The 27,363-nt window shown below is 44.1% G+C and overlaps 1 protein-coding gene across 4 annotated transcripts in view; it reads right to left on the bottom strand.

The window, feature by feature from the left end:
* Positions 1-944: 944 nt before the first annotated feature.
* LOC105700325 (trichohyalin) overlaps positions 945-27,363 on the bottom strand; it is a 52,790-nt gene continuing 26,371 nt past the window's right edge. For 2 of the 4 annotated variants that reach the window (XM_012426068.1, XM_012426069.2), the window contains exons 6-13: positions 11,459-11,545; positions 10,686-10,799; positions 8,270-8,596; positions 7,784-8,002; positions 5,930-7,438; positions 4,344-5,680; positions 1,600-1,760; positions 945-1,466 (exon numbers count right to left, since the gene is read on the bottom strand). In XM_012426068.1, the coding sequence (XP_012281491.1) occupies positions 5,342-5,680; positions 5,930-7,438; positions 7,784-8,002; positions 8,270-8,596; positions 10,686-10,799; positions 11,459-11,545 (2,595 nt within the window). In that variant the 3' untranslated portion in view covers positions 945-1,466; positions 1,600-1,760; positions 4,344-5,341. The remainder of the gene's footprint in view (positions 1,467-1,599; positions 1,761-4,343; positions 5,681-5,929; positions 7,439-7,783; positions 8,003-8,269; positions 8,597-10,685; positions 10,800-11,458; positions 11,546-27,363) is intronic. The other 2 variants (XM_012426071.1, XM_023434504.1) reach the window with 2 other exon arrangements.

The following is a 27,363-nucleotide window of genomic DNA, read 5'->3' as shown; positions in this document are numbered from 1 at the left end:
GAATTCGCCTTACTCGCGGCAGCTTTTCACTTACGTATAATTATTGTCGATCTCAACTGGCGAGTCATACATATTAACAAATCTCTCTCAACAATTATAATTAAAGTCGCACCTAAAGTTTTATTAAAGGGTCATTCAATATACTTCAAAACGTCAAAATATGTATAAAACATTTTTCCAAACTGAATGCACGAAATTATTTTAAACCACACCACGTGATTATGGAGGTCTTATGAGCGCGAAGGAGGAACGCGATGCAAATTAAATTTATTTAAAAAAAAATATATGCACATGTGGTTGGTTCTAGTCTGGGATAAATGAACACATTTCTTTTTCTTTTTTTTTTAAATGAAATTTCAAGGGCATTGCGAAGCCTTAGGGCTTTCATAAGCACGTGCTGAAATTTCAAATGATTCGTTGCATCCAATTTGGAGACGAGTTGTATAAATATTTTGACGTTTTGATATATATATTGAATGACCCTTTCGTATCGCCATGAACTCGAGAAAATGGCGAACCAGTTCGAGTAAAGACGCGTGTAGAAAAAAAGCCGCAACTTAGGATAACTAATTACAATTGCGTAGAGTGTCTGGAGAGAATGTACAAAATCGATTCGCTTCGACTATTTTCGTGAAATATTTTTCAGATTACACATTAAGGCACATAGGAGATGGAATTACAAGGAAACAGAGCGAATGGCTGCTGTTCTTTTTCTGTTAGATTATTTCGCTCCGGTTCAAAGGTAAAGAGAAATACGAGAAAACGCGACCTCGCCTGCGCGTTCCGAAAGGAATTATTTCCCAGCACGCGGGGTCGCGAGTTAATAATTAATATTGCGGCGAAGGAAATGAGGTGTCGAGTTTCGGTATTTCGAGAGGTCAAAGAGAACACCTTAATACGAATGGCGATATCTTTAAATCTTGAATTTTCCTGCCCGATATGTATTTTTTCTTTTTTTTTTTCTTTAATCTCGAGCGCTCATTTCTTTCGGCGCAAACTTCGCGAAGCTTTATCGGAGAACAATGACGTGTATACATGTGTAGATAAATCTTAAGGCACAAGATAATGGAATCACTCGCAAGAAACGGCCATTGGTCAAAGTGCGATTCTTAGGCAACGAGCCGAATTCTTGCACGCAAAGGTTGGCGAATAATCGAGGCTGGATTATTTGCCGACCTCGATATACGTTATCAATAAAATAGGGAAATGAGGCATCCAATCGCAACGTTGTTCCTACCGGGGGAAATCTCGCAAAGCTTCGATCGTCTACTAGTCGTGATAAATATAGTCTACGATATTGGTTACAAAAAAGTAGGGGCATCTTTCGCACGATGCGGACGATATGCAAATGAGCGATTCTCCGCTCGATATCGAATTCGGCGTCGATTCTCGTTTCGGGATTTCGATATCTGGACCAGTGCTTGGCTTCGCCAAGCAACGCCAGCTGCGTCGTCCCATGGAGGAAACTGTAAAAAAAAAGATTACAAGGAGATCGTTAATGATATTGGTGCGTTAATCTCTATGGCAATTGTCTTCTTCTAAAATGTCTATATAACATTGCAAGGAATATTCCCAATTTTTTTCCAGATTTTTTCCTACCTTCTCGATGCGTTTTGCGATTGTCGCTTCGCTGATGTCCTGCAGGAAGTGACGATTGCGAATCGCGATTCGCCTGCGAGTGGAAAGCCACCTTGACTGTCCCCGAGTGATATCGCGTAGAAGAAAGGACGAAACCTTCACCTCCAGCGAAAGTAGATGATCTGTCGCAATAGGTCAAGGCTCGATTAAAAAGTGATCTAGGAATTAATTAGTGTCCACCTCCGATCGTCAAGGATGCCTCCAAACTCTCAATAATACTCAATGAGTGTTTATTTATTTTAGGACTTTGGAGTGGAATTTTTTTCCAAGCATCCTTGACGACTGAGAGGATGTAGGTATAATTAATTAATGATAATTTTTCAACTGCGGGCTACGCAAAGTAATACTAGAGGGAAAAAGAAACAAACCAAGTCGTGCATTGAGAAACTCATCTTGGGAGGTTTTTAACTGAATGCACTTATTTTCATTTTAATTTGCTGTTGTTAGTAACTATTGACTTGGGTTGTGGCTTTCTCGCGAGGAAGGACCCCTAACTACGTACAGTGAAAATAATATACAGAAAGCACAATCGGTGGTCTACAGGACGATTCAGAGAAAATGCATCAGTTTCAATGTACCGGCGGAAGCAATTGTACAGCACTTTACTTTATAAACGGAGGAGCAATTCGGTAAACAAAGTGATTTTTTTTTTTTTTTTCTTTAAACTGAAACCAAATAACAGAAATTAAACTTGAATTTCACGTGTAGCATGAAAGTACTTCACTGGCAGAATTGTACAGTGAAAAAGATGCCGTATTAATATATCGAGATAGTTAATAATAATTAAAAAAAAAGATCAGTAAGATTAACAAAACCTAAAAATATTAAGTGAATTGCGTTAAATTCGGTGCAATTAAACGATCGTGGTGTAGATTTACTATTAGAGATACCGTGACGGTTAAAAATGTTTAAAATAAATTATTAGCGTTAATGTCAAGATACAGCGAGAGAGTAATACAGCGATCCACGATAAACGGTCGATTGCATTTTATTGGCCCTTTCGCCAATGTTAAGAAATTCTGAAAAATTTCCATCAAATCGAGAATTTGACAAACAAACTTCCGTCCTCTTCCATATATTTTTTTTTTTTTAATTCAGAATTCAAATCTTGAAGATTCCAACAGCACAACGAATTCTACCGTGCAACAAAATTAAGGGAAAAGAGGCCCGATTACTTTTATACGAAAGACTCCCAACTTTGCGTGCAATTACGTACAATTTGGTAACAAAGCTCAAGGCACAATTAGCGCGTCATAATCCCTGAAGGTGCTTAAAGCTATCGATAAGTGAAAAATGTGATTAAAGGTAAAAAAGAAAAAAAAATATGAAACGCAGGTCTAGTAAAACCGAGGCGGCTTCCTCCTTAGACCCTGGTTGTGTAATAATGACAAACATTAACCATGTCGTTCGATTAATCCTGTTACATGCGTTTTAATGTAATATTATAGAATCGAGGTTCTGTAAGTCACTCCATTTGTCATGTATTCATGTAAACGTGTTAACAGAGGTTCTTCCATGAAACGGTCGTTTGTCCAGTTCCTTTTCTTCGACATTATCCGTGAAAATACGCGTAATGGCGCGTCTCTTGTATGGTTATTAATTAATACGGTGATATTAATTAATTAATGTGCCCCGCGTCTCTGATAAATGTACTTGGCGCGGAACTCCGCAATTCCGGGTGCCTTAGTCCGAACGAGCCACAACACTTTAAATTGTTACCAGGTGCGCAGAATAAATTAACGTAATGGCATAATCGCATCGAATGAGATTATTATGGCGGCGGATTATTGCTTTATCCTTTTTGGTATCCGTGCAGGAAAAAAAAAAAGAAGAAAATTCGCCGAAGTTACCACCACCGCTTTCACAAGCAGAACCAGAGACGAGACAAAGAAGCGCAAATTAACTTCTGCTTCCCAGGCGTGATCTCTTCGACCTAGAAGACGCCGATCTAGGAAAACCGATCGTCGGCAAAGAGAAGAAAGAGGAAAAGGTTTGCAGCCTATCTATTCTACGAGTTAAAGTTGCAAAACGTCCATCACTTTGTTCCATCCGTGCCGCTGAAAATCGAGTCTCAAATCAGTCGAGCACAAGTCTGGACGATTCCTTTATACGCCGATGAAAAAAAAGAAGAGAATTCCACTGCGATAGCCGACAGAAGCAAAGGGACGTTAATCCGCGGTTAGCCGCTGTTAAATGTGAAAATTAATAATAAAATAAAAAAAGATATAAAGAGAGATGTCGACACGTCGGTCTTCGATGAAGTCTCGTTTGGTAGCAAAGACAGAGTGGGGCGCATCTTCGATCTACGATAAATGATCCCAAAGCGGTGAAATTTTACGATTAAAAAAAATTAAATCATCCCAATTTCTGGAGTAACTCTCAGTATTTAAGTCTATTAACTCCGAGGATATTGGAAACGGGATAAAAATTCACAGGTCCAATTAATTTTAAGTTAAAAATTATTCATAATTATTAGCCATCGGGAAGTTTAATTTCTGCACAATTAATCGGAGTTTAGGCAGGTCGGGGGAGTCGAAGATAATTTCTGAATGGGATAAGGGTGAGGAATGAATTTACCCGACTCTGTCCTGTACCGAGATGCGCGTACAAAGTCTAAATACCGAGTGAAGAAAGTAGAGTATACTTTGGCGATAGCGGAGCAAAAAACGAAATACGGATTAGGTGCGACTATTTGACAGACTGACCTTAGGCCAGTGTCGAACCGGCCAGCAAACCGGGATTTTGGATTAAGGCCCGAGAAAAGGCTCTCGTTCCAACTCCTCTCCCTCTTTCGTTCCTCTTCGAGAAGCCCGAGTCTTTCCCAGGACTCGATCGAACCCCAAGGATGCTTTACATTCCTCCTTCTCCGTCTGGATAACCGAATATTCACCCGACTCGATCATAAGAATCCACCTTAAAGATATCCTAGATAAAGGTATCATTACAAAGATCCACCCTTTATCCCTTTCATGTGCAAGGACCAGCCTTAACATCTTCGCAGTTTCATATTTTCCGATCTTGAAGCCTGACAATCACCATAGGAATTCATCTTGAGGACGTCCTAGATAAAGATGTCATTAAAAAGGATCTACCCTTGATCCCTTCCATGTGCAACGACTTCTTCGCAGTCTCACATATCCAGGTCTTGAAGCTCGACAAACAGTTCATCGTGAGTGTCATTGACTTCAGGGAAGACTTCTCGTGGCATCTCATTGACCCAAACGGGATTGGTGACCTCGTGAGAGAAATGGAGACCATACTTGGTTCTATCACCTCCCAGGTTCGCATTTCATCCACCGATGGGTACCTCTAGCTCCCTCCATCTAAGCTGTGGTCATCGCCATTAAATTCCGTCTATATTCCATATCTATCTCCTCTCCACTGACGATTACATCGCAAGGATCTCTTACATGTCCAGAATTGGCGCCACGTTTCATTCGGATCAGAGTCCACCTAAAAAGAATGCCTCACCTCCGAATTCTCCAGGACGAAATAGGTTCCACCTGGTGCACCGATGTCTCTAGTCGTGTATATTAGCTTCGTTAAAAGACACCCCGCGTATAAGGGACCGCGCGAGCCCAACATCTTCAGGTTCCTAAGCGATGTCAAGAGACGAACGCGAGTCGCTTCGCGGGGGGTCGAGGGACGACCATCTTGCGTCTTAGACTCTTTAAGGTTACGTTTTACGGATTTCCGGGGTCCTTTAAACGCAGATCTCCTGATAGAGGACCCATCGTCGACGTCGCTGTCTCGAGTCTTCCCTAAATCCGTCTCCTGACCTACCCTTCGCGTTCCACGTCCTCATCGCCCAGCCCTCCCAGATTTCCCTCTGCCTCGACCTCGCACTCTTCCTCCTCGTTTGCATACTCTCTCTTGGTCTAACCTTCTTTTCGGGCTCTGATTCGGAAAAAGTAACGACCGCAGCCTCTTCCTCGGCCTCCGCTGTCCTTTCTTTGGGGTCCTCGTTGGATACCGTCTCTTCCTTTGCCTCCGTGGCCACTTCCGGTACCGGGCTCACCAGGTCTCCGGGGAGGACCATCACCTGAAGAGAACACTCGTTTTGCTTCTGAATCGGAAATAAAAATTCAGGGACAGGGTAGAGAATTGGGACGGACGAGGTTTCCTTTTGCATCCGATGAATTAGGATAAGATGTTGGGAAAAGTGCATCAAGGATATAAACTATTGTGCAAGGAGTTCTAATAACCAGCGTGTTTAATAAAAATAAATAAGGGAAGGTGAACGTTGAGTCGTCCGACCGTGTAAATGATTTTTAATAATTTTATTGCTCACCGTCACGCAGCTGTAATTCGTCGCCTTGAACCCTGAAGACTCCTCCACCCTGGAGGTGGGCTCCGCTGGTTCGGACTTCTTGGCAAGAGTGGAAACCCTGATCGATGCCGTATTCCCGGATTCCTCATTTTTCCCGGAACACCAGCAACCATCCGAAGCAGCAACCTCGGTCTGGGTGGATCTAGAGATTTCCACCCTGTGTAAAGGACTCTTCTCTTCGGGACCGTCGACCATGTCTTCGGAAGAAACTTGATACGCTTCCACGGTTATGAAGGACGTCGATTTTTCGGCCTCGACTCGTTCTTCGGCCACGAGCTCTTCCCTTTGCTCCACGTCCATTTCTTCCTTGAAGAGTTCCGCCTTTTCGGAGCCACCGTCCTCTTCGGCAGCCTTCGTCCTGGCTTCTTCTTCAAGGTCGAAGAACCGCTGAAGAAGCCTTCGATTGACTTCGACCTTCTCCTCGAGTTGTTCCCTGACTTCTTTAAGCCTCGCCACGTATCCAGCTTCCACCTGGGACCACATTTTGTCAGCCTGCCTCAAGGTCTTCGCAAAGATCCTCTCCCTCCTCTCAAGATCTTCGATTCTTCCTCTCATGCTGCACTCCGTCTTCGTCAACTCCTGCACCTTCTCGCAGCAGTTCCTCCAGAACTCCTTGCACTCGGTGCACTCCGTCTTTGTGCAGGTCTGCACCCCCAAGAAGTCGTACCCTCCGTTGATCTTCAGTTCCCCATCGATTCGATGATCCGGCTGGTCCAGAGTCTTCATCAGATCCCTGAACATCTTCTGACACCTCGGCAAGGGTGGGACCACGTGGTTCGGGAATTTCCCCTCGCTTCCTTCCACTTCGGCATCCTCTTCAAGGTTCACCTTCTCCTCGGGAGTCCTCGTCTCTTCTTCTCCCAGGCTCTCCCACTGGCTCGACTGGTCCACCACAGAGTTGAAACCTTCCATCGTGGTGCCGACCTCGTTCGTACTTCCCGAAGGAGTTCCCGAAGAGTCCGTCAACCCTCGAATCTCGTTTTCGCACCAGTAGACCCTCTCGGTCAGCCTGTAGTTTTCGTCCAGCAGCTCTTCCTCCCTCTGCTTTGAGATTTGCCTTTCCCTCGAGCGGCTCTCTTCGGCTTCCTCGTACAGGCTCAGTCTTTCTTCCAAATCTCGGATTCGCTCCTGCTGGGCGGCTAGCTGCGAGATTTCGGAGGATTCTGCGATCTCAGATGTCGAGCAGCTCTTTGTGTCCATTACTGGGACCTTCACCGCTCTTTCTTGGATCCTCGCCCGGAGCTCCTGAAGTCTTTGGACTTCCTGGAGAAGCTCTCCTGCTGGAACCTCCGTCTGCGTCCCGCGACTCGCCAGCTCGACCTCGACTTCATCTTCTTCCTCGAAGATCCCGCTTTCTTGGAGCGATAATGCCGGCTTTTGGGGCACCGATGACACTGGACGGGTGTAAGTACTGTACGGGATCACCGTTGCTATTGCTCGGTCTCTGTGCTTGTTCAATTGTTCCTGCGACTGACGGAAAGTATTTCAATTATTTTCCCACCCGCCGTTTACACACTTTAAGTTTTCTCCAAACTTGGTATTTCTGGTTATTTTTTACTGGGACTTTTATTCGGGTGAAGAAAAATAATGAAGGATGTTAATGTTATAAAATTAGCGTGCCATACCCGGGAAGAAAAAAAAAAAACATAAAATTGAAATCTTTTCTCACGACGGAGTCATCGGAATGAAATCAGTTGCAAGGATCGTCGAGGAAACGAATCTCGGATTTAGTAGACATTTCCTTTCCATTTTTAGAAAGGATTTTCAGTGACGATTGGAGAAAGTCGTAAGGCAGGTTAAGAACCTGAGGATTACCTTGTAGAGATGTATGGGTTCCGGAGAAACGATACCACTGTCTGCAGGGTCGGGGGTGTCTCGCAAGCAAGGGGTCTCTTCAAGTTCGAGAACACGGAACTCCAAGAGCTCGTTCTGTTCCCGAAGCTCCGAGATCTCGGCCACCAGGGAAGCTTCGCGCTCTTCAGCTTCTCGCAATTTGTCACTAAGGGCCCTCCTGCTGTTCTGGCTGCCACGAGTCTTTAAAAGACACATAAACATCGTTATTGCCTAAAAACTAGTGTTCAAGTCTCTCAATAAAGATATAAAAAAAAAAGCTATGTACATCAAGCGCGTTGAAGCACAGAAAGAAAAAAAATTTGTCCTGTTCCTGATACCAGATAAATGTCCGATAACGATCGTTTCGTAAACCATTGACCACTTCAACGTTGTTTTTATTAAGAAAAAAAATATATATATTAATGAATATGTTAGGAAAATTGATTCAATGGAGTGACCCCGAAGTACCTCCTGAAGAAGCGCCTTCTCCAGGTCGCGGACTTGGCTTTTGGCATGGTTCAACTCTTGTCTTTCTTCGAGAAGCTTCGTCTGGAATTCTTCGACCTCCAGGAGAATCGCCTCGTAAGCTTCTCTTGTCACCCCATTGGCTTGCCATTGGCCGCATCCTCCAGGTTGGGGTGATAAGGAAGAGGGCGCGCTGGACAGCGCGCTATCGCCCTCCTCGTGTTCCTCTTCGTCGTCCACTTCCGCTACCGGCTCCAACTCCAGCCACTGTCTGTAGAACTCCTCTTTCCTCTTCTTGTTGGACAACTGGTCCAGCTTTCTCTCTTTCTCCTGGGAAAGATAGAGGACGGAAATAAAATCGGCGCGATCCTTCCGGGACTTCTCAGCCTCCTGATAAGGAACTCATAGGAGTCCTTTTGGAGCAACGGGGATCGCGAAGAAAAAAAAAAGAGAGAAAAAGAGGAAGGTCGATTAAAGCCACGAATCATCGTACTGAATTCAAGAAATTGCAAGAATTATTCGGTTTCCGCCAATCGACTTACTTTCTAGAGGGACATTTACCCGTAAGGTTAAATTAATTAATTGCGGCAAGGTAAATGTTTTTTTTCCTCATTAAACTTCTCGAATCGAGGGAAATTGACTTTGTAGGAATCATGGGCGTTGTCAATCGACAATTTTGTATCGAGTGGGATCGATCGTATGTGGTGATTTTTTTTTTCTCGCTCAATTATACCAGGATGAATATTATTTGCGACAGGTAACGAAGTGTCCCACGCGACCAGGACTATTTATCATTATCCGTGCTTTATCAGGATCCTGACTACGTGTCAAGGACTCTCACATGATTTTAAGACTCTTCGGGGTCAAGCCTATTTCCCGAGTCGCGGGAAGACCGCTCGGTACCGGCAAGTAATTGCCGGGATTATCGTCGGAATTATGCCGTCACGCGACTGCCGATGCACATTACTCCCGAGGGGACAATGCGGCGGCAAAAGTGGAGGATAATTCCATCCAGCTCGTAAATTCATAGGAACGGTGCTTTTTACTTCAAGCCGCGTTATGGCGGGCGTAAAACGCGACCGTCAATGAAAATACATTTCCCACGGGAGCGATACCGAGTCTTGCGTAATTGTTGCAGGAATTGTTCATGTCGTGGAGGCCAACAATGGCGTAATCGTCGTTACACCGTTATCCGAGACCCTTCCACCAAATTTATTCTTATTTTTCTAGTTTAAGGTGACATGAAAGTGTGATACATACGTACCAGAAAATCAAAATATTAATAAAACATTTCTACAAACTCGGTACACCGAATTATCTGAAAGTTTAACACGTGATTATGGAGGATCCGAGGAAGAACGCGCTGCCCGTGAAATTTCACTTTTCGACGAGAGAAAAAATTTCAATAATTATTCTTGCGAGCAACGAAACATTTCCTCGGGACTATCTCAATGAAATGTCTCTAAGGTTCGGTGAATCTTTCTTCTCGGGGTGGGATTTTAAATTGGTGGAATTATTCGTCGTGGAGGAAAGTGACATTAAAAGGAATGACAGCACGTTGACGGAAGTCACGTGGGAATTGTCTGGGAACGGCGAACCATCTCGACAGGTTCCCATGACCTCTTCTGCCCCAAAAACCTATTCATTTTTCAGACACTCCTATTCCGGTACAGTTACTATCGATTTAGGTCCATTGTCCTTTGGAACGCACCTCGATGTATAGAAAAGTCCATTTTCTAGGGACAGTTCCATGCCAAAGTAACTCGGTGAATCTTGCTCAACTCTTTCAGCATCCCGACTGACAGAAAAATAAATCTTACACCTCGACGAGAAGTCTTCATTATTAACTATACAAACCCTATAGATCTTCCCTATATATTAAAATTAAAATCCATCGGTCAAGACAACGAACAAATAATATCGTTATCCTTCCTACGACATGAAGATTGACATAAACCTCAAGTTAAAAAAATATTCAACGATCCAAACTGTAAGTCGTAATTATTCCGTGCACAAATTAGAATATCAAGTGTCGGATTTAAATCAGTAAGTCCATAAAAAAAGTGGGTTCCTTAACTTTATTCCAAATTCGGAATGTCTAAACAAAACGCGGTCGAAGTAAACAATGCAGAGAATAATGCACGAGGAAATGTTTTCAACGCCTAGAAGGTCTACTGGCGTATAAATAAAAGCGAGGAAAAAGATGGAAGAGATGCGAAGTATGCAAATTTCTCGAACAGAGAGCAGCTTCCGCGACGACGGAGCCGAGCATTGTTCGCATCCTGCGGAGGTACATATCTCAGGATTAATTTTCCCCGCCGGTCGAGAGGCGATAAATAATAGAAGGGGAAAAAAGTTCGGAGTTAAATAGAGGAAGATAGGAAAGGGAGAGAGAGGGAGAAAAAAAAATGAAAATTACCTTGATAGCCTGTCGGAGGACTTCGATGACTTCCTGCTGTTCCACGGCGAGTTCCCGAAGGCGCTCGAGCTCCGGCAAACTGTCGCATTCTCCTTTGCAGCAGTCCCCCTGTGTCTTTTAACAAATTGCAAAGTGCGCATTAAACTCGCCGCAATTTACCGAGCATTTACATCTGGGGTTAAATCACTCTCCGAGTGTCTGACTTTACCCGGGAATCCCGCGAATGTTTACCCTTGGCTGCGTATTTCCGCAAATACTCGCCGTTAATTGCACATTCCGCGATCCCGTTTATTTATGCACCGAGGAAAACGAATTTATTTCATTGGAAAAAATTGTCCTCTTCTAACAATCCTCATTTGAATCGAACAACACAGTTGCCATAGAAAGAACGCCTCTGGTAAAAATGTAATTACCCCAATGAGATATTTGTCCTTCGAAAAAAATAATGATCTGCGAATTTTCATTGAAACTTTTAAACAAAATTTGTTTTTTTAGTGTACTCGTGGAATACACCTGTATTATTGGAATAATATAAGAAATGAAAAATATATGCGAATCTTGAGCGAAGACCAGCGCGGCAGGAATTAATTCTCTTGTTATCCTCGGGACGCGTGATTATGAAATCCTCACGGGAGAACGAACGCGTAATCCCGGCATTTCAATAATTCTATAAAATTGTACGTGTCTTTAGGTGTTCGGAAAAAAATAGCGAGTTTAAGGGGCTCTTTTCATGGGCAAGGAAAAAAAAAAAATGAAAATTGAATCGTACTCACCGCGTGCTCATCTCTCGGGATCTTCTCCTCTAGCCGAGGCGCCAAACGAATCTGATGACTCCTCTCGCTCTCGCGCAATTTTCGCATCTGTAAAAAGAAAACTCCTATTAGGAGAGCTTTGCGTAATTGCGGTTAATTGAGTAACGAGTCGTCGGGTACTGCTGAACTCTCGGGAATGCCCGTATGTAGCTTCTCGTACCGCTAATGCGAAAGAAATCATTAAACACGCTAGTCACGTACGGCGACTGCAAGACGATCGAGTACTCCTCGAGTAGACTTATGACCAGTCTTGCAAAATCCTGGAGCTTAATCTCTTGTTAATGAAAAATTAATGAAGTCGTCCCTCGAGGAACTCCACGTCCCCGAGAAAGTGTCGGAGATTCTTTTTCCTTAATTTTAAGCCGCCATTAAAAAGGCCGCCACATTTAGTCGCATAAAAATTCGGAATTTCTTGTAGCAGGACAATAGTCATAAAAAAATCAGGATTCCTAAAAACCGTAAAATTTACACATCCTTATTACTTAAAAGTCTGCCGGAATATTCCTGAACGCAATATATGAATTTATTACAGATTTTCAACAAGGCACTTGCATACTTTCTGAATTCCCTAATCATAAACGGTGTGTTTATGAATTGCTTACATTTCTCATAAACATTGCATTGCTTAAGCAATTAAGCGAGTGCACTGAATAACGTAACGTGCGATTAAATGATGCACGTTATAAAACGATGACAGAAAATGTTCCTTCGTTAACATTTTACGGCGTAAAAGTTCACGTACAGGAATTTAATACGAAGAGTGCGAAGGGGCACCGTAACGAACCTTTTGTTCACGGTGAATAATTTGCCGATTTTCTTTTTGCGCTAATAACCCGTAGAAATTTAAGCAGAATTAATGTCAGGCCTTAAGTGCAGTCGAATATGATACCGGCGCATTCCGTTCTTATTTAATTAGGAGCCTGCCGTAGTTGGGAGTCATAAAGCCATTGTACTCTCGGTAGCGAGAAACATGACTAGGGTTGTAAACTGCCGCGCTTACGGCAACTTATCAATTTCTCATTACCGATGCAATTATCGGGTGGAATAATTCTCGCCGGTCCATTGTTAGTCCATCACCCTCGGGGATCATAAAACCGATCTCGGTAGCCAGAAACAGCGAAAAAGCAACGTTCATGGCCGTAATAATTGATAGCATCGGTAACACCTTGTCTCGCATTTGCCGGGATGATTGATACCGATAACAACGACCTTTACAGGGGCATAAAGAGTGGATTTTCTTCTCGTTTTATGGCGGCTTTGTGTGGTCGAGAACGAAAGTGAGGCCGCCATCTTTATAAGTCGGACTAGACGTGACCGAAATGACGAAAATTTAAATTACGCGCCATTCAGGGAGTCATGCTCACTGAATGGCAAATAGTTCATTGAATTTTATTGCCCACGAGGAGGGACATTACTTTCCGGTGGAGTAAAAAAAAGGTACAAAGGCCTACCGCAATTTTATCCCAACTCAGTGAGAGAGATTTCTCTCTTCAGCGTTTGGAAAACAAAGAAAAGGATAATAAAAAAAAAGAAGATGGAGGAATGGCATGTATTTTCACGAGACGTTCACTTTTATCACCCGAGTAATCATACTTGACGGATTTATTCCTCAGGTATGGGCATTCCTTCGATAATAAATTCATTTTTCTCTATCACTTTTGTGAATGGTGCACTTACACTTATGGGGATTCAAAATATATTAATGAAACTAATAAAAGGTGTTGATATTACTGTCATTTTTTTTTATATATCTTTCATGGTCGATGATATTAGGAATTAACGTTTAGTCCACCCAATGGTGCCAGTCTCGATTGGTGAAACTAGTGAAAGTGACTCTGCTCTCCCTCTCTCCCTCTTTCTCTCTATCATTCGGTACTATCGAACAGGAAGTAAAGTAACCTTAAACGCTGACCCTCGTTCCATTAAGGTCCGTTTAATTCCTCGATCGCCAACGAAGTCGATCTCGACGATTTCTTCGAAAGGCTCTTCGGGGCGTTCGTTTTTTTACCGAGTTGCCCTACTTTAGGAGCCAGCTGATTATAGGAATGAGTAATGTTTACCCCAGATTACTCGGCAGACGAATCGACGGTGTACTTGAAAATTAAACGAAAACGATATAATGCAAAAACATCGTGAAGAATAAATGAAACCCTCCTTACAAACCATTTAAACAAATTCTTTCACTTCATCAGGAATATCAATAGCCTCCAATTGTCCACCTGGTTCTTAATCATTGTAAAAATCCACCATTTGCAAAATACCTAATGAATCGTGCAGTGAATTAAATGATCACTTAAAATTCAACGGAAATTCTGATTATTACCTCGGCATTTATATGAATTTATGATCGTATACGAAGAATGATGGGAATGTGGGAAAATAATATGTCTTGATTTTCGTCCTTCTCTTTTACTCTTGTTCATCGCGGATGACATTTTCGGGGTTAGGTTGATCTTAAACATCTACGAGTCTCCGGAACATGCCTTAACAGGGGTAACGGTTCTCGCCGATCGGTATTATAATTAAAATGAATTACTCATTGTTCCCGAGTAGGGTCCCACGGATCGGGCTGGACAATCTCGAGATACGAGCGACCGTACTCGATGACACAGTTTCCTTCTTCGCACGGATTCGCCCTCGGGGCCCGGGCAAGTGCGCGCATGCGCGCGCTGCACGCAGGGCCTCGACATACCGGGTGATCGTAGCTAAAAACCGGTCAAATATCCCAAAAAGTCCCTTAAACCCGAAGAAAAAGCCCCTGAGCCTTAACCTCGACTTATTTCCTTGATTTTAAGGACAAATTGTAACCTCCCCAGCGCCCGAGACCTGTGAAATTAATTTTTCCTCGAATAAAATCCGGGGACGCTCATCGAGAACAAAGATGGCGGACCCGGAGCCCAGCGAATTAATCGTAGCTGAAAACCGGTCAAATATACGAAAAAGTCCCTCAAAACCGCGATAAAAGCTTTTGTACCTTCACCTCGACCCATTTCCTTGATTCTAGGGAGAAATTGTAACCTCCGCAGCGCTCGAGACTCGTGAAATTAATTTCTTTTCTTTCGAATAAAATCCGTGGACGCTCAGAACAAAGATGGCGGACCACCGAATTACATGGAACTCGGCCGATCCTTATCGCCGGAGGCGGCAACGAGAGAAAAGGGGAAAGACGTCTCGCAAAAGTAGGTCCCGTTTCCATTTTGCAAATTTCGATTTCTCTTAAGAAAACCGTACCCAGAGGTTGTACCGGTTAAACCGTGTATTCTCGCAACGGAGGATTAATGACGGTAATGGGGCGAGGAGCATCGTTATCGTGTACTCTAGTTTGTACATCATGTAATTTCGCGTTGCCCCCAATTTTCCGGATTTAATTCTCCGATGTTGTACCCCGTAAAGTGGTATTCTCGCATCCAAGGATTTATTACGCTAATGAGTTTAAGAAGCATCGCCGTCGCGCATATATACCTGCTCAAGTAATTTCGCGGTTGCACCGAATTGCGTAGGATATTCCTCGGTGTCCCTAACCTAACATCTCGTTATCAAGAATCGGAGATCCGATGCAGGAAACACGAGACACATCGGGATAATATCGGTATATCTCGCCCTCGGATCGGGGATATGGATATACGCGTACACATATATATATGTATAATATGAATGAGAGGGGCCGGGGGAGAAAGAGAGACGAGGGACGTCGCGATCGTACAAGAGTGTTGGACCGTTAGGTTGGCCCCCTGACACACAGCTGACTGCCTCGAGTAAAGTCTACCAACCGGCATCTTTACCGTCTACAACCTGTGCCGTACCAACGGGTCAGGTGTAAAACGGCGCGCCGAGAGGCCGGACCCGCATAGGTGGGAGAGAGAGGGCCCGACCGGCCGGCCCGCGAGAGCGAGAGAGACGCAGATACCGACCACGCGGGAAATCGGCGGGACTATTCCTGTCGCTTAAGTAAGAAAGGAAGCCGAGTCACGTGACCTCCTCTCGGCCCGCCATTGGTCGCCTTCGGGGGAAGATCGACGATTTGGGGACAAGCGATGAATAGAGGAAAGTGCGATTAGGCCCTGGCCTGATAATGCGGTAATCGGGGGATTTTCATCGAGGTCCTTATCGCTTATCTTAGACATTTTTAAGGCAGACTTGTAAATATATCACGTGAAAATAGTATTCCAGTGGAAATTTCGGCTTGATAAGACCGCACCAGACTTTGCTATCAACCCTTATACTTTGACTCGGGTATATGCTAAAATGTTATCAATTACCCTATTTGTCTTTAGAGTCTCGCGATATTCATGTTTAATGGCTTATATATTGAGCAACACGTGTGATTATCAGGCATGCAAAATTTTCATCTTTTTTGTCAGCGAAAAATATTGACAATATCCCAGATAATTTACCACGTTTTACGGCCGGCTGTCATAGGTTTATTCATCTTTATCGGTGTCTCGTCTTACTTTCGTTACGTAATTATCCCGGTTTGCAGGCAAGCGGTGTCAATGCGGAGAGAAATCCTAAAAGCTTGGCAAACATTGGCGAGTTGACAGAGACCGAGTGCATATACCGGAAGTAGACAAAGACTGACGTCTTTGAGTGGTCTTCCTCATTCGGTGGACTTCCCCGATCTCTCCTGGGAGTTTATCTTCAAATTATATGGATTGCTACAACTTGTTAGCCGCTCGTTTCCTTTTTTTTTCTTCCCCGCCATTGCGGTCGCCAATGCGGAAAAGTGCAGCGAAAGTCGCGCATCGCGTGGCCGGAAAATTAATATATATCGTTAAACATAAATTTTATTCGATTAATCGCGACTGATACCTAGTCTCGATCACCAGATTCCTATTTCTTAAATAAAAAATTTTTATAAGTTTTATATACACATTTTTTCTTCATTCCTGGATATCGTCCCAATGCACGCACTTTCGCTTTTATCTCGAGTCTGGATGCAGGTATTTAAATATTTATCCTATTCCTCGTTTCACCGACATCTTCCCTTTTTGCCGGTTGATAATCTCCATGTCCCGTTGCCCGGAATTGGGAGAAAAAAAATGCCTAGCGAAAATCACCGGAAGTCGGCGAGAACCTTGAGACAGGAGTCGCGGGCTTTTCATTACCTACGAGCATCTTTCCCACGAATAGGATTCTCTCACGGTACCCTTTTTTTATTTCCAAGGCACTAATAGGATAATGGGTAATCATGCTTGAAAATTTTCCGAAATAGCCGGGAATTCCGGCAGATCCCGATATAAAATTGTACGTTCGCTCTAAGTGCACTTTCTTCCCCGGAAATGGAATTTCTTCTTTTTTTTTTTTTATTCCACGGTACATATATCTCTTTCGGTAGACACACAATTACGGAAAGGAATCCTATCGCGTGGCTCTTAACTTTTGCACAATCTAATCACTTGAACTTTCATTTCCATAAATCTCGACAGAGTTGTGACATTTCCTCTTTCCATTCAGCCGCTAATTGAAGCCCTTATGGAATTTCTCTTTTATACGATTGCCCCCGCGCATTAAAGTGCGATCAACGAGATTCCCTCGTTGTCGCAATTATCCGCGCTATTTACTATTCCTTAATATGGGAACTTATTCCGCCAGTGATTTTTTTATTCACATTTCGCTTGCCAGCGGATGTTCCTTAACGTTACTTTACTTCTTTTTTTTTTTCCTTCTTAAGGAAAAGACGCGTAACGTTTTAACCATTCTCCATGCTCTGTTTCCTGCTGAATCGATGTTCCAGAACATCGTAAAAAAAATAGTCGTCCCCCGTATGGAAACGCGTCTGAAATTTCTCGTTAATATTCCCCCTTTATTCCCTCCCGGAAGCCCGCAATTTGTCCGCACTTCCGGTAATTCGACACGCCGCTACAGACGTTGATCGCGTAAATGATTTGTTTATAAGGCGGGCTTCCTTAGAAAAAAGAAAAAAAAAATGTTAAAAACATCTCAAGTCGTGAAAATACCGTCGAAAATTAATTTCATACACCGAGAAGAGAAATACTTAGGTAATTCAAGGAATAATTATTTCACTCGAACTCAATGGAGATCCTAATGAAGGTTTGCGAAATATCATTTTTCGGCAGAAAATTTTCTAATTATCTCGGACGAGAACGAAAAAACGTCCCGATGAATATGAAATGACCCTTTCATACCGCCTTAAGTGCAGTTATTAAGTGCCCCAGGACATTTGCGCATTCTCTAAGTACTTGACCTCCACCTTGAATCATTGTCGAACACGAGCAAAAGGAAATGAACACTTAAAATGATGTTGCATCGCGGTTCTCCCATTTCGTCCCTCCGTCTCTCTCTCTTCTTTCCTGCACCTCCTCTACTTATCATACTTTAATGCCGCTTAATAGGGTTAACGAGGTTAATTGCAGGTAATACGGCATTAAAAGTAGCGCTTAGGCAGGAACGATTTGTCGCGGTCTTTCGTTGAGTCGAGAAATCACCTGTCCTGCGATTCCTTTCCCTAACCTCTCTTTTCATACACGAACGTCCGCACGTATGGATAAGGAATCGGGGGAGAAAGCGAGAAGTCGGGATAGGGGAAAAAGCATTTTTCATTAAAATCCCCGACGGGGCCGAAGGCTTCTGACATCCGAGATGGCAATTACGGAGAAAGTATCGAATTGGAACATTTAACTCGTACCTCTGTTTTTCCCGAAGAGGACACGAGGTCGCCCCAGTACTGAACGTATATATATCCCCCCCAGCTGATACCGAGCTCGTTATCATTTTTTTCCCGTATAATAAGCCTGCAATTAAAAATCATTTCACGCTAATGGATCTAAAAGACATGAAAAGGAAACATGGGAAAACGATTCGAAAGGCACGAGTCACCCGTGGGAATAGTTCCTTGTACAGTGATAAGAGATAACACACTTACTAAAGAAACATTTCCATGTATTTGGCGCGATACTCTGCCGAGGCTCTTGAGATTAACCGGTGATAATATTAGAGATGGACATTTGTGGTAATTAAATCTGTCAAATTTTGTGTCCTCAACAGGATGTCAAATTCTCTTCCGGGAGATTAAATTATCTTTTGGAGAATTATCATCTCTTTTCCTGGTCCAGCCCGGGCTATCGACAAGTACACGTATGAGGATATCGGGACAGGTGAACCAAGCATGCCGGATATACCGTTACCCGTACTTCTCTCATTTCTTTTTAGGACTTCTTCCTCTCTCCTACATGTCCCGAGATCCCCTCCACCCCTCTCTCTCTCTCCCGCTTTCTCCCCATCCCTGCGTCCCTTTCCCTCTTACGCAGCATCTCTTCTCTCGGCCGTGTCACCGCGCACCTGACTGATCGTTTAATCATAGACGACGTATTTGCGCACTTTTGATTAGTCCTCTTCGCTAACGAGCCCGGGGACACTTTGAGACTCCATAAGCGTCAAATGATTAGCCGTTTAGCCGCTATTAACGTTTCGTTAAAGCCTGAACAGACTCTACGGGAGAAAATATATTTCCAGGGCAAAATGGGGAGGAAACTCTTTACAGCATTAACGAGTATTAAAGAAACAAAAAAACCTATTTTCTCGCACCACCCAAAGTTTCAAACGATTCGGTACGATGAAAAGGTTTCATGACGTCCTTTTTCACGTCTCTTTCATATCAACTTGAGAGTAGACAAGACGGCAGGAGATAATTTTTGTTTTCCTTTTTAAAGTCAATGTTAAAGGAGGAAGGTACGATTAATGCCGCCCTTAGGTTAAGGACTGATAAGGATAAGTTGCACTCATCTAAAGGTAGCAAGTACGAGCGGCCACAGAGGGCTGACCCGCGATTAAAGCCCCGTAGCTAATTACACGGACAATTAGCCTCGACGGATTACCACGCAGTCTCTCGGGCATTACAGTTAAGTCGGCATGACGGGGATATTTCTGGCCGTGTACCCGCGTACACGCACTTTTGCTCGTACAAAGTGCACCCAACGCCAAGAACATCCGCGCACTCTCGCCAGTGAAATACCTGCGAGTTCTTTACAGGACTTACGTGCCATAAGAGTTGTAATAACTGGAAGTACCGGGAAAACTGTACTTGGTACATGAGCTGGATTATGATAAATATTCAACGATATCATGAATTTCCAGTACAGAGGAAAATTGCCAAATGCATAATAGAATGCATTTTCAACAGGTGCATTGTACTTGCCCACGTTCCAGGACGCTTTTATAATGTTTTCGAATTAATGATTTATATTTTAGAGCCCACGGTGGATTATTAAAAATATTCAACGATATCATGAATCTCCAGTATAGGAGAAAATTTGCAAATGCATTTTCAACAGGTGCATTGAACTTGCCCACGTTCCAGGACGCTTTTATAATGTTCTCGAATTAATGATTTATATTTTAGTGCCGAGAGTGGAGACGTTAAAAAATGGATGTCATGGAGACGAGTCGGTAATCGCACCTTTTTAAGGATCGGGTCGCGATTCGTCGATGTCGCCTTAGGAATGCACCTTGTGCCTCCATTGTGATCCTGTTAAGGATCGGCGGACGCCACGGTCGAGTCGTGATCGAGGACTCGATTTCCTGTCCTCGAGGCTCTTTAACCCTTGAGCCGATAGCAGAAAGAACTAGTCTCGAGTCTAGACGAGACCAGTCGAGTCTTTTAGCCTCCCAAGTCGCGACTTTACGCGCAACTTGTTAACTCTATGTACCCATAAGTGCGTCCGACGTTTGGTCCAATATCGCATGTACGTGCGGACGAAATTCGCCCATATGCCAAAAGGGCTTAGCGCCGAAGGCGTAAACAGGGACGGAAGGGTCCCAAGAAAGCAGCCATGTACCCTCCGCACTTTGACATCAAACTTTTCCGGATAAACTCGATAGAAAAATCTGGACAAGTCGATAGAGCTTAAATTGCGTCGGGATGCTCGGAGGGGAAGGAAGAGATAGTCGTCGAGGAGGATAATCGCGATCGGGAATGTGCGAGAGGGACTTCTGAGAGTCATGTGCCCCGTCCTACTTTTCCGGCATTACAATCTCCACGAGGTCGACGTAAACCTGGCCAGAGGCACATTTAATTCATATTTAATCATAACCCCGGGCACTTGTTTGCAGACCTGTCCGAAGAGCAAGCACGGCCCGGCTACACGCCTCTAATTAATTCCCACGAACCCGAGTAAATAAATAAATAATCTCGTAATCAGCGATGATCACCCTTCGGGATTGAGTAATTTTCCGCGGTTGACTGGATAAAAAGCAAGGTAGAAAAAAAATTGTTAACCATAAGAAGCATCGATTACAGCTTTGGCCCTAAAATCCGAGAAAATTCTAAAAATTGAATTAATCACTCGTGCCCGAGAACGGGTCAATTAATTGAAAAGGGAATAATGATAAACCGTAGAAATTGACGTTTTTCTTCGAGCCTAATGTCTTTTCACGTGCTTTGAAGCGAGATGAGAACTTTTGTATGCAGCCAGGATCCCGTAAGTTTCACCTTAAACTGTTTCCGATTGCACAAGTACTTAGAGGGTAACCCTTTCTCGACTTGCGAGCAAACAGTCTCGTCTTGAACCCCGAGATCGCCCAGGCCGAGGTCGCGACGAAAGTTCAAATTTCACCGTCCTGTTTGCACTTGCGAATCCAGGACTTTCTTCCTTCGGTTAGAGTATCGTCCTCTCTCTCCCGCTTCCGGATAGTGGGTATCCTCCTCTCTCTCCCTTTCCCAGATAACAGGTATCTTCTTCTCTTTCCCTCTCCCAGATAGCGGGTATCTCCCTCTCTCTCCCGCTTCCGGCCGGCGGGTATCGGCTTCTCTTTCCTCGGGTCCAATTATCGCCACTTAGCACTTTCGTGCTTTTCAAACAATTCCTTTAGACGACGAGAAGTGCTGCATACGCGAGTCACATTTCACGTAAACTATTCCACTCGTACTGCATTTTTTTTTCCCCTTAACATTCCTGCATAACCGCCTTCCACGATTAATTAAAAATCATTACGGCAAAACGACTAGACGCGTTTGCGGGGTTGTTACCGTTGCAAAATTACGGTTTTCATATTATACGAGTTATTTTTTACATTACGTCAGAAGGTTATATAAAAGATCGTGCGAGGGATTATGTAAAATTTCAAGAATCTCCCCGAGTTATCAGTCCCCAGTCGATTTTCGTGTAATGTATGTCATTCGTATAATAACTTGTACGTGATTTATGGTATCATTTCCTTTTCACGGGACAAAAAGAATAATTAAGATATGGAGAGACGGCATGCATGTGCGAGGTCATGGTATTTAGCATAATTACGAGCCCCACGACTTATATGATACATCGATATGACTTTATATGGCGGATCATAGATCGATACGATTTTATATGCCCGATGGTGCAGACTTTATGATCGAGGTGTCAAAGGTGAGCAGCTGTTAATTTTGCAACATTGTACAGACCCGACAGAATTATGTCAGCGTTCGCATTAAACTTCGTTAAAGTTCAATGAGTGCAAAAAAAAAAATAATCTAATAACTTCACCACGGTTTGCGATATTATTTTTGTACATTAGAGCGTGAGAAATCATTCAAATACAGAAACGACGCGTATGCACGTGTCATGATAATTTTGATAACTACGCACGATGTGATTTTATATGACCAGTCGCGCCACTAATTTTGCAATATTATACAGCCATTTACTAAGTTATTTCAATTTTCGCTACATCCTTCTGTAAAGCCACGCCATTTATATAATAATTTTACGCGGTATGCGGTATAGTTTTTTTTTTTTGCGCACGAGAATATAATTAAAATGGGGAAAAGGCAGGCATGTACGGGTCACGATACTTTGCATAATCACGCAGGACATGATTTTATATGACGGATCACACGACCTCATAATTGGAATGCCAAAGGCTGTTAATGTCGCAACATTATACAGCTGTCACCAAACTATATCGCAGAGCCGTCGATAGCTCGTCGGTCTTGCGTAAACGAACGACTCGCCGTAAACGGCAATCGAGGACTCGACTATCCACGGGTGAAATTGCAAATGTCTCTCTTCCGTGCCGATTAATACCGGTTATCGGAATCGGCGGGGTTCTTTAGATCGCCGCGGAATCGATCTCCCCGAGTTTCCATCATTGGGCCTGGAAAAGAGAGAGAGAGAAAGAGAGAGAGGGAGAGAACTCATCGGTCCTAGCTTCCGGGTTAGCAAAACCGATTTTACGAACCGCATCGATTCGACTATCTGAAAAAAAAATTGATCTGGTCTTGCGCAATTTCTCTCTCTACTGAAATGACACCGCCACCTAAATCTAAGAGCACCGTATTAATTAACATATTTCTTTGCATCGCGACCTCCGCACATCCCGGTAAAAAAAAAAAAAAATATATTAAACACGCCAATGAAATTCCGCGATGACTCTCGGTACAAGCGTTATTGATTATTTCGTATGAATTTAATATTCACGATTTCCCGATCGTTTGTCGGTTTGCATTTTCCTTTCTTCGCTCACGCTGGAGGGCAAAAGTGAGGTTAAGGAGTAGTTTAAAAAAAAAAATTAGCGGCTCCTTTTTCTCCCCTCGCTGGGGAATTCCGATCCGCCGGGTCGGATTTCTCGGGGTAAATTACCGGGGGCCCTCGGTTGCACACCACCTGCGGCCGTTCCGCGACGGCCGTTCCGCCGCGATGTATGCTGCGCGGGGCCTGGAACTGGAACGCGATCGGCGAGATCGAATCCCGGCGATCGCCATCGGCCGTTACCGACCCTGCGCTTGCGAAATCGGACTCGACTCATGTGAGACTTTACTTTCGATCGCGGTGCCGCTCCTCGCAGCTGCGACTACCGCTAATTAACGATTGCCCGTTATAAGGAATCTGGTTAAGGTGAAGTGAAACCCTGAAAGTGTCAGGACAATTGCGCGACAATTTAGAGCACTCCGGTAATCGACGAGCTCTCACCTGAAGGGGATAAATACAGAAAAAGCGTCTTACGCGCTGGTACTTTAAAACGACGGTAATACGAGGAGTGAAAATTTAGTTGGCAGGGAAATCACAGTGGATTAGGGTCTCGGGAAGCGAAAATTTCGGGCGCCATCTTGGAGGAGATCTGCCCGCGGTTTCCGTTCCCGGAGAAGATCGCGCAGGAAGAGATATGCTGCCCAGGGCGTTCCACGTGGGAGCGCCGACAGGGCAGAACGAACGCAAATTAATCCCGGCTCTCGGCTATTCCGCATCCGAGGCACGGGAAATCAATGTTGCAGGGAGGCGGCCGCGATCCGCGAGCACACCCTTGGATTCACCTGTCAGAGCTGCCACGCGCGGCAGGCAACTGCCTTACCGACCCTCGGGGTATCCCGCTTCTAAACGCGGGACTTAGGCGTGAACGCCGTCGGATGTGCGTGAGAGATGTCGGATTAGAGGCATTACAGGCAATTCCAATCGATCAGGCGGTACGTCACGGCTCGAATGCCGAATGAATTGAATTTAATCACCAGTGGAACCAAGAAGCGACCAAAGGCTAACCGCGGGTCGCGAGGAGGTCCCCAAATTGGAACGCGGTTCCACTTTATAAAGCACGCAAAAGTGCGCCGGGAATTAAATCCGTAGCTTCCCGGCGAGGTCCCCCGAGGGCCATTGTGCCGAAAATCCTGCGGGGGGTGAAAAGGCGACCAGGAGTTACGGTAAGCTCCCCGGGAGTAATGTGCCCGCAGGGTACAGGTAATGCAGGCAATTGCAAGACCCTCGGTGCACCGATGGGAGGGAAAACCCCTGCATGGGCTGCAATCGCTTAACGGATCCATTCACGGAGCTCGGCACCGAAGCTGCTAACGCATTTACGACTACTTAATGCCCACAATTTAAGGACCGAGACGCCTTCTCGTGTACTTGCAGTTAGACAATTATTTTCAAGCGCAGAAAGAAAATAAAACCGCAATGCTTGTCGCGGCTTCGATATAATTGGAAATAAATTAACTGGGCTTTGCGTCATGTAAACTCTTCTCTCTTCGGGTGTTGTTTATTAATAAAATGCGGTTTGTATACGTCTAACATATGTTTATGGCCGAGGGATTTATCTCGAGGGGAAGGAAGGAAAAAAGAGAAAAAAAATCGTTTCCGGAGCACCGAGAGCCGGTGCCTCGTTATTGGAATCGACTTAAAGAAGTGAAAGGAGACAGACTCCTTCTCCAGGACGAGAGTCGCAAACGGACAAAGCGTTATAAATTATAAAAGCGCCGTGGCGGTGCATAAAATCTACGGACAAGAGCCACCTACCATAAACGAGCCGTGGTACGCCCATGGCCGCCATTGTGCAAGGTGGAGGGCGGACGGTTTCGCGGTTTCTCGACTTTCGGCTCGGATTAGACTCGACTTTACTGCCAAAGTGACAAAGACGAGGTTGTTACGACTGGTAATGACTAGGGATTCAAGGGATTATCCGCGTTTGCGCAACGCCTCGTAAACGGGCGCGCCATCTTGAATTTCCAGCCCCCGATAAAGACTAAATCCCGAAAACGACGAAAGTCAGATTACACGTAAAAATCAGGAAAAAATTTCAAACGACGCGTGCCACCTTCTCCTATTACTCGTTACCGAGGATTATTAGTGATAAGCTCGGAATGTCACCTTTTTTCTTTTCTTTTCTCTCTCTCCGATTTTCGTAGCGATAATACGAACGATGGGGAAGATTTAACGATTTCGGGATTTCCTGGCATTCCGCTTGGATTTTAAATCCTGGATATGAGATATCGTAAGTCTGAGTTACGACTTTATCGTTGTCTCGTAACGTTTATGGGATTGTCCGTAATTGCGTAATGCGCCAATAGGTGGCCAAGTAAATAGTCTTTCTCGCTTTCGACTTGACATGTCGGAAAGGAACGAACGATACACTACTTGTAGAGGAAGAAAGCGACTTGTAGAGAGTCTCGAAGTGACGTTAATGGTATTCTTTGGTTAAGGAGGTTACAAAGTGATGGATGAGATATCGTACCCTCGAGCGAAATCGAATATTAACTTTCGAAGATACCGATCACCGATCATCGCGTCGTGTACCTCCCCAAACTTCCAAATATATCCCTCGGCTTTAATCGCGTTAATAAAATTTATTAACAAATCCAACCCCACCTTAGGAAACAAAGTCCCTAGGAAAGTGCGTATCAATCGTTAATTTCCAAACTTCGAAACTATATCCCGATAACGAGACATTTCTTATCTAACAATATTTCCAGGAGGAAAAAATTCATCTTCTCCTTCGCAATTATTAAGACGCAAAGATAAGCGTAAATATCCCTGGAATTGCAAGGAAAGAAAAAAAAAAGGAGCGTTTCACTTTCCGTTTCTCTTTTCACACGTGGGGACTCCCGCTACACCGTGACGTAATATAGGGTTTCTCTCGAAAAATGGAGGAAAGGAAAGAAGAGAAGGCTTCTCTCTCGTCGCGCTTGTCGGGGAGGAGGAAAAGAGAGAGAGAAAAAAAGAAAAATAAAAAAAAAGCGAGTAGCCGATTGCAGCTCCAATTTCGGAAGGCCTCTCGACCAAGTCGAAAGTCCTTCTTAAGACATGTAAGGGACATGTAAGAGCGCTTAACGGTGTTCCCGATTTAATGCAAAATCGCGACGGGTTTTCTCTCCTCGCGATCGACTCGGACGTATCGATTCGCGAGTACGTACCGGTCATTACCCGAGGCGGGATGAATAATACATTTCGCGGTTTGGGACTCGGACAAAAACTCGTCCAGAGGGTCCGTTTTCTCGAGCCGGGCATTCCCGTCCGCTCCTCCGATATCCCCGATCGGGCGATGCTTTTTCAAAAGACCGATCGGCCGCCGATTCGATATCGATATCAAGCGCCAGGAAACTCGCTCGGGACCCCCCGAGTTCTCCTCCACCTTGTGGCGGCTCTCCTTTTTCTTTTTCGTCTCGACCTTTCTTTCTATTTTTTTTTTTTCCCCTCTCCCCGAGGAATGGTTATCGACTCCCGTTCCTTGCGATTTCTAATGCAAATATGAAACCTGGAGTGGAAGGATAAGGATGTATTTTTTTTAATGAGAAATTAACTGACGTTAAAGAAATAATGGTTAACGTCTCTCGATCTACGTTGGCGATTTTCTCGATGAATTATTGCAAATAATGGTTAGTACCAGTCAATCGATTCGATCACTTTCTCTACGAATCCCAAGTCCGAGTATAAAAAATGTTTACTTCATTTCCACTTTTCCTTTATTTATTGAAAATAAAAATCATTGTTATTGCTATTATTATTATTATTTCTTGGGGAAAAATATATCATTTTAGCAGCCGGGAAACACTTTGGACAGTTCTGAGAGGTGCTCTGGTTTTACGATTTACTCGGAAACACGTCGAATATAAAATGATCGATCGAGACATCGTGCACCATCTCTCCTCCACTTTACATCGAGGTACCCGAAATCTTTATTGTCTCGGCAATTTCGCAATTTCGCCCAATCTGTCGAAGAGTCGCCCCGATATCGTGCAAATTGCAAGTAAAGATCCGAAAATCCCGCAATCCTCGCACTTTACGATTTATACCCGGAAATATGCAGAATTTAGAGAGCCCAATTGTTTGTGCACCTGGAAAGCCTCGTTTCGTCGGCAATTTCGAGAAATTCAAGGAATACCTCGAATGGAAATACCTTCCGGGTAAATCTCATCGTAATCGAGCCTTCATGGCCGACGAAACATTTCATACCCCCGAAATTGGGCGAATCGTTGGGAAAAGCTCGTAAACGAAAAAAAAAAAAAAAATCTCCCCCCAACATGAATCCCCGATAAATTGGAAGAATTTCAGTAAATGAAAGCCAGTACCGAGGAAAGGTAGCAAAATTACGATCAGTCGGTCGAGTTGCATTTTCTAAAATCGTTCCAACTGAAGGATCGAGCCCTCGATGGGGAATTTCTCGCCCGG

This window comes from Orussus abietinus, unplaced genomic scaffold, assembly GCF_000612105.2.
Source record: "Orussus abietinus isolate OABI.00-Male unplaced genomic scaffold, Oabi_2.0 scaffold18, whole genome shotgun sequence".
In the NCBI taxonomy this organism is placed as follows: domain Eukaryota; kingdom Metazoa; phylum Arthropoda; class Insecta; order Hymenoptera; family Orussidae; genus Orussus; species Orussus abietinus.
The sequence above is the reverse complement of the archived record's forward strand: the minus strand, read 5'-3'. Positions and strand labels throughout refer to the sequence as shown.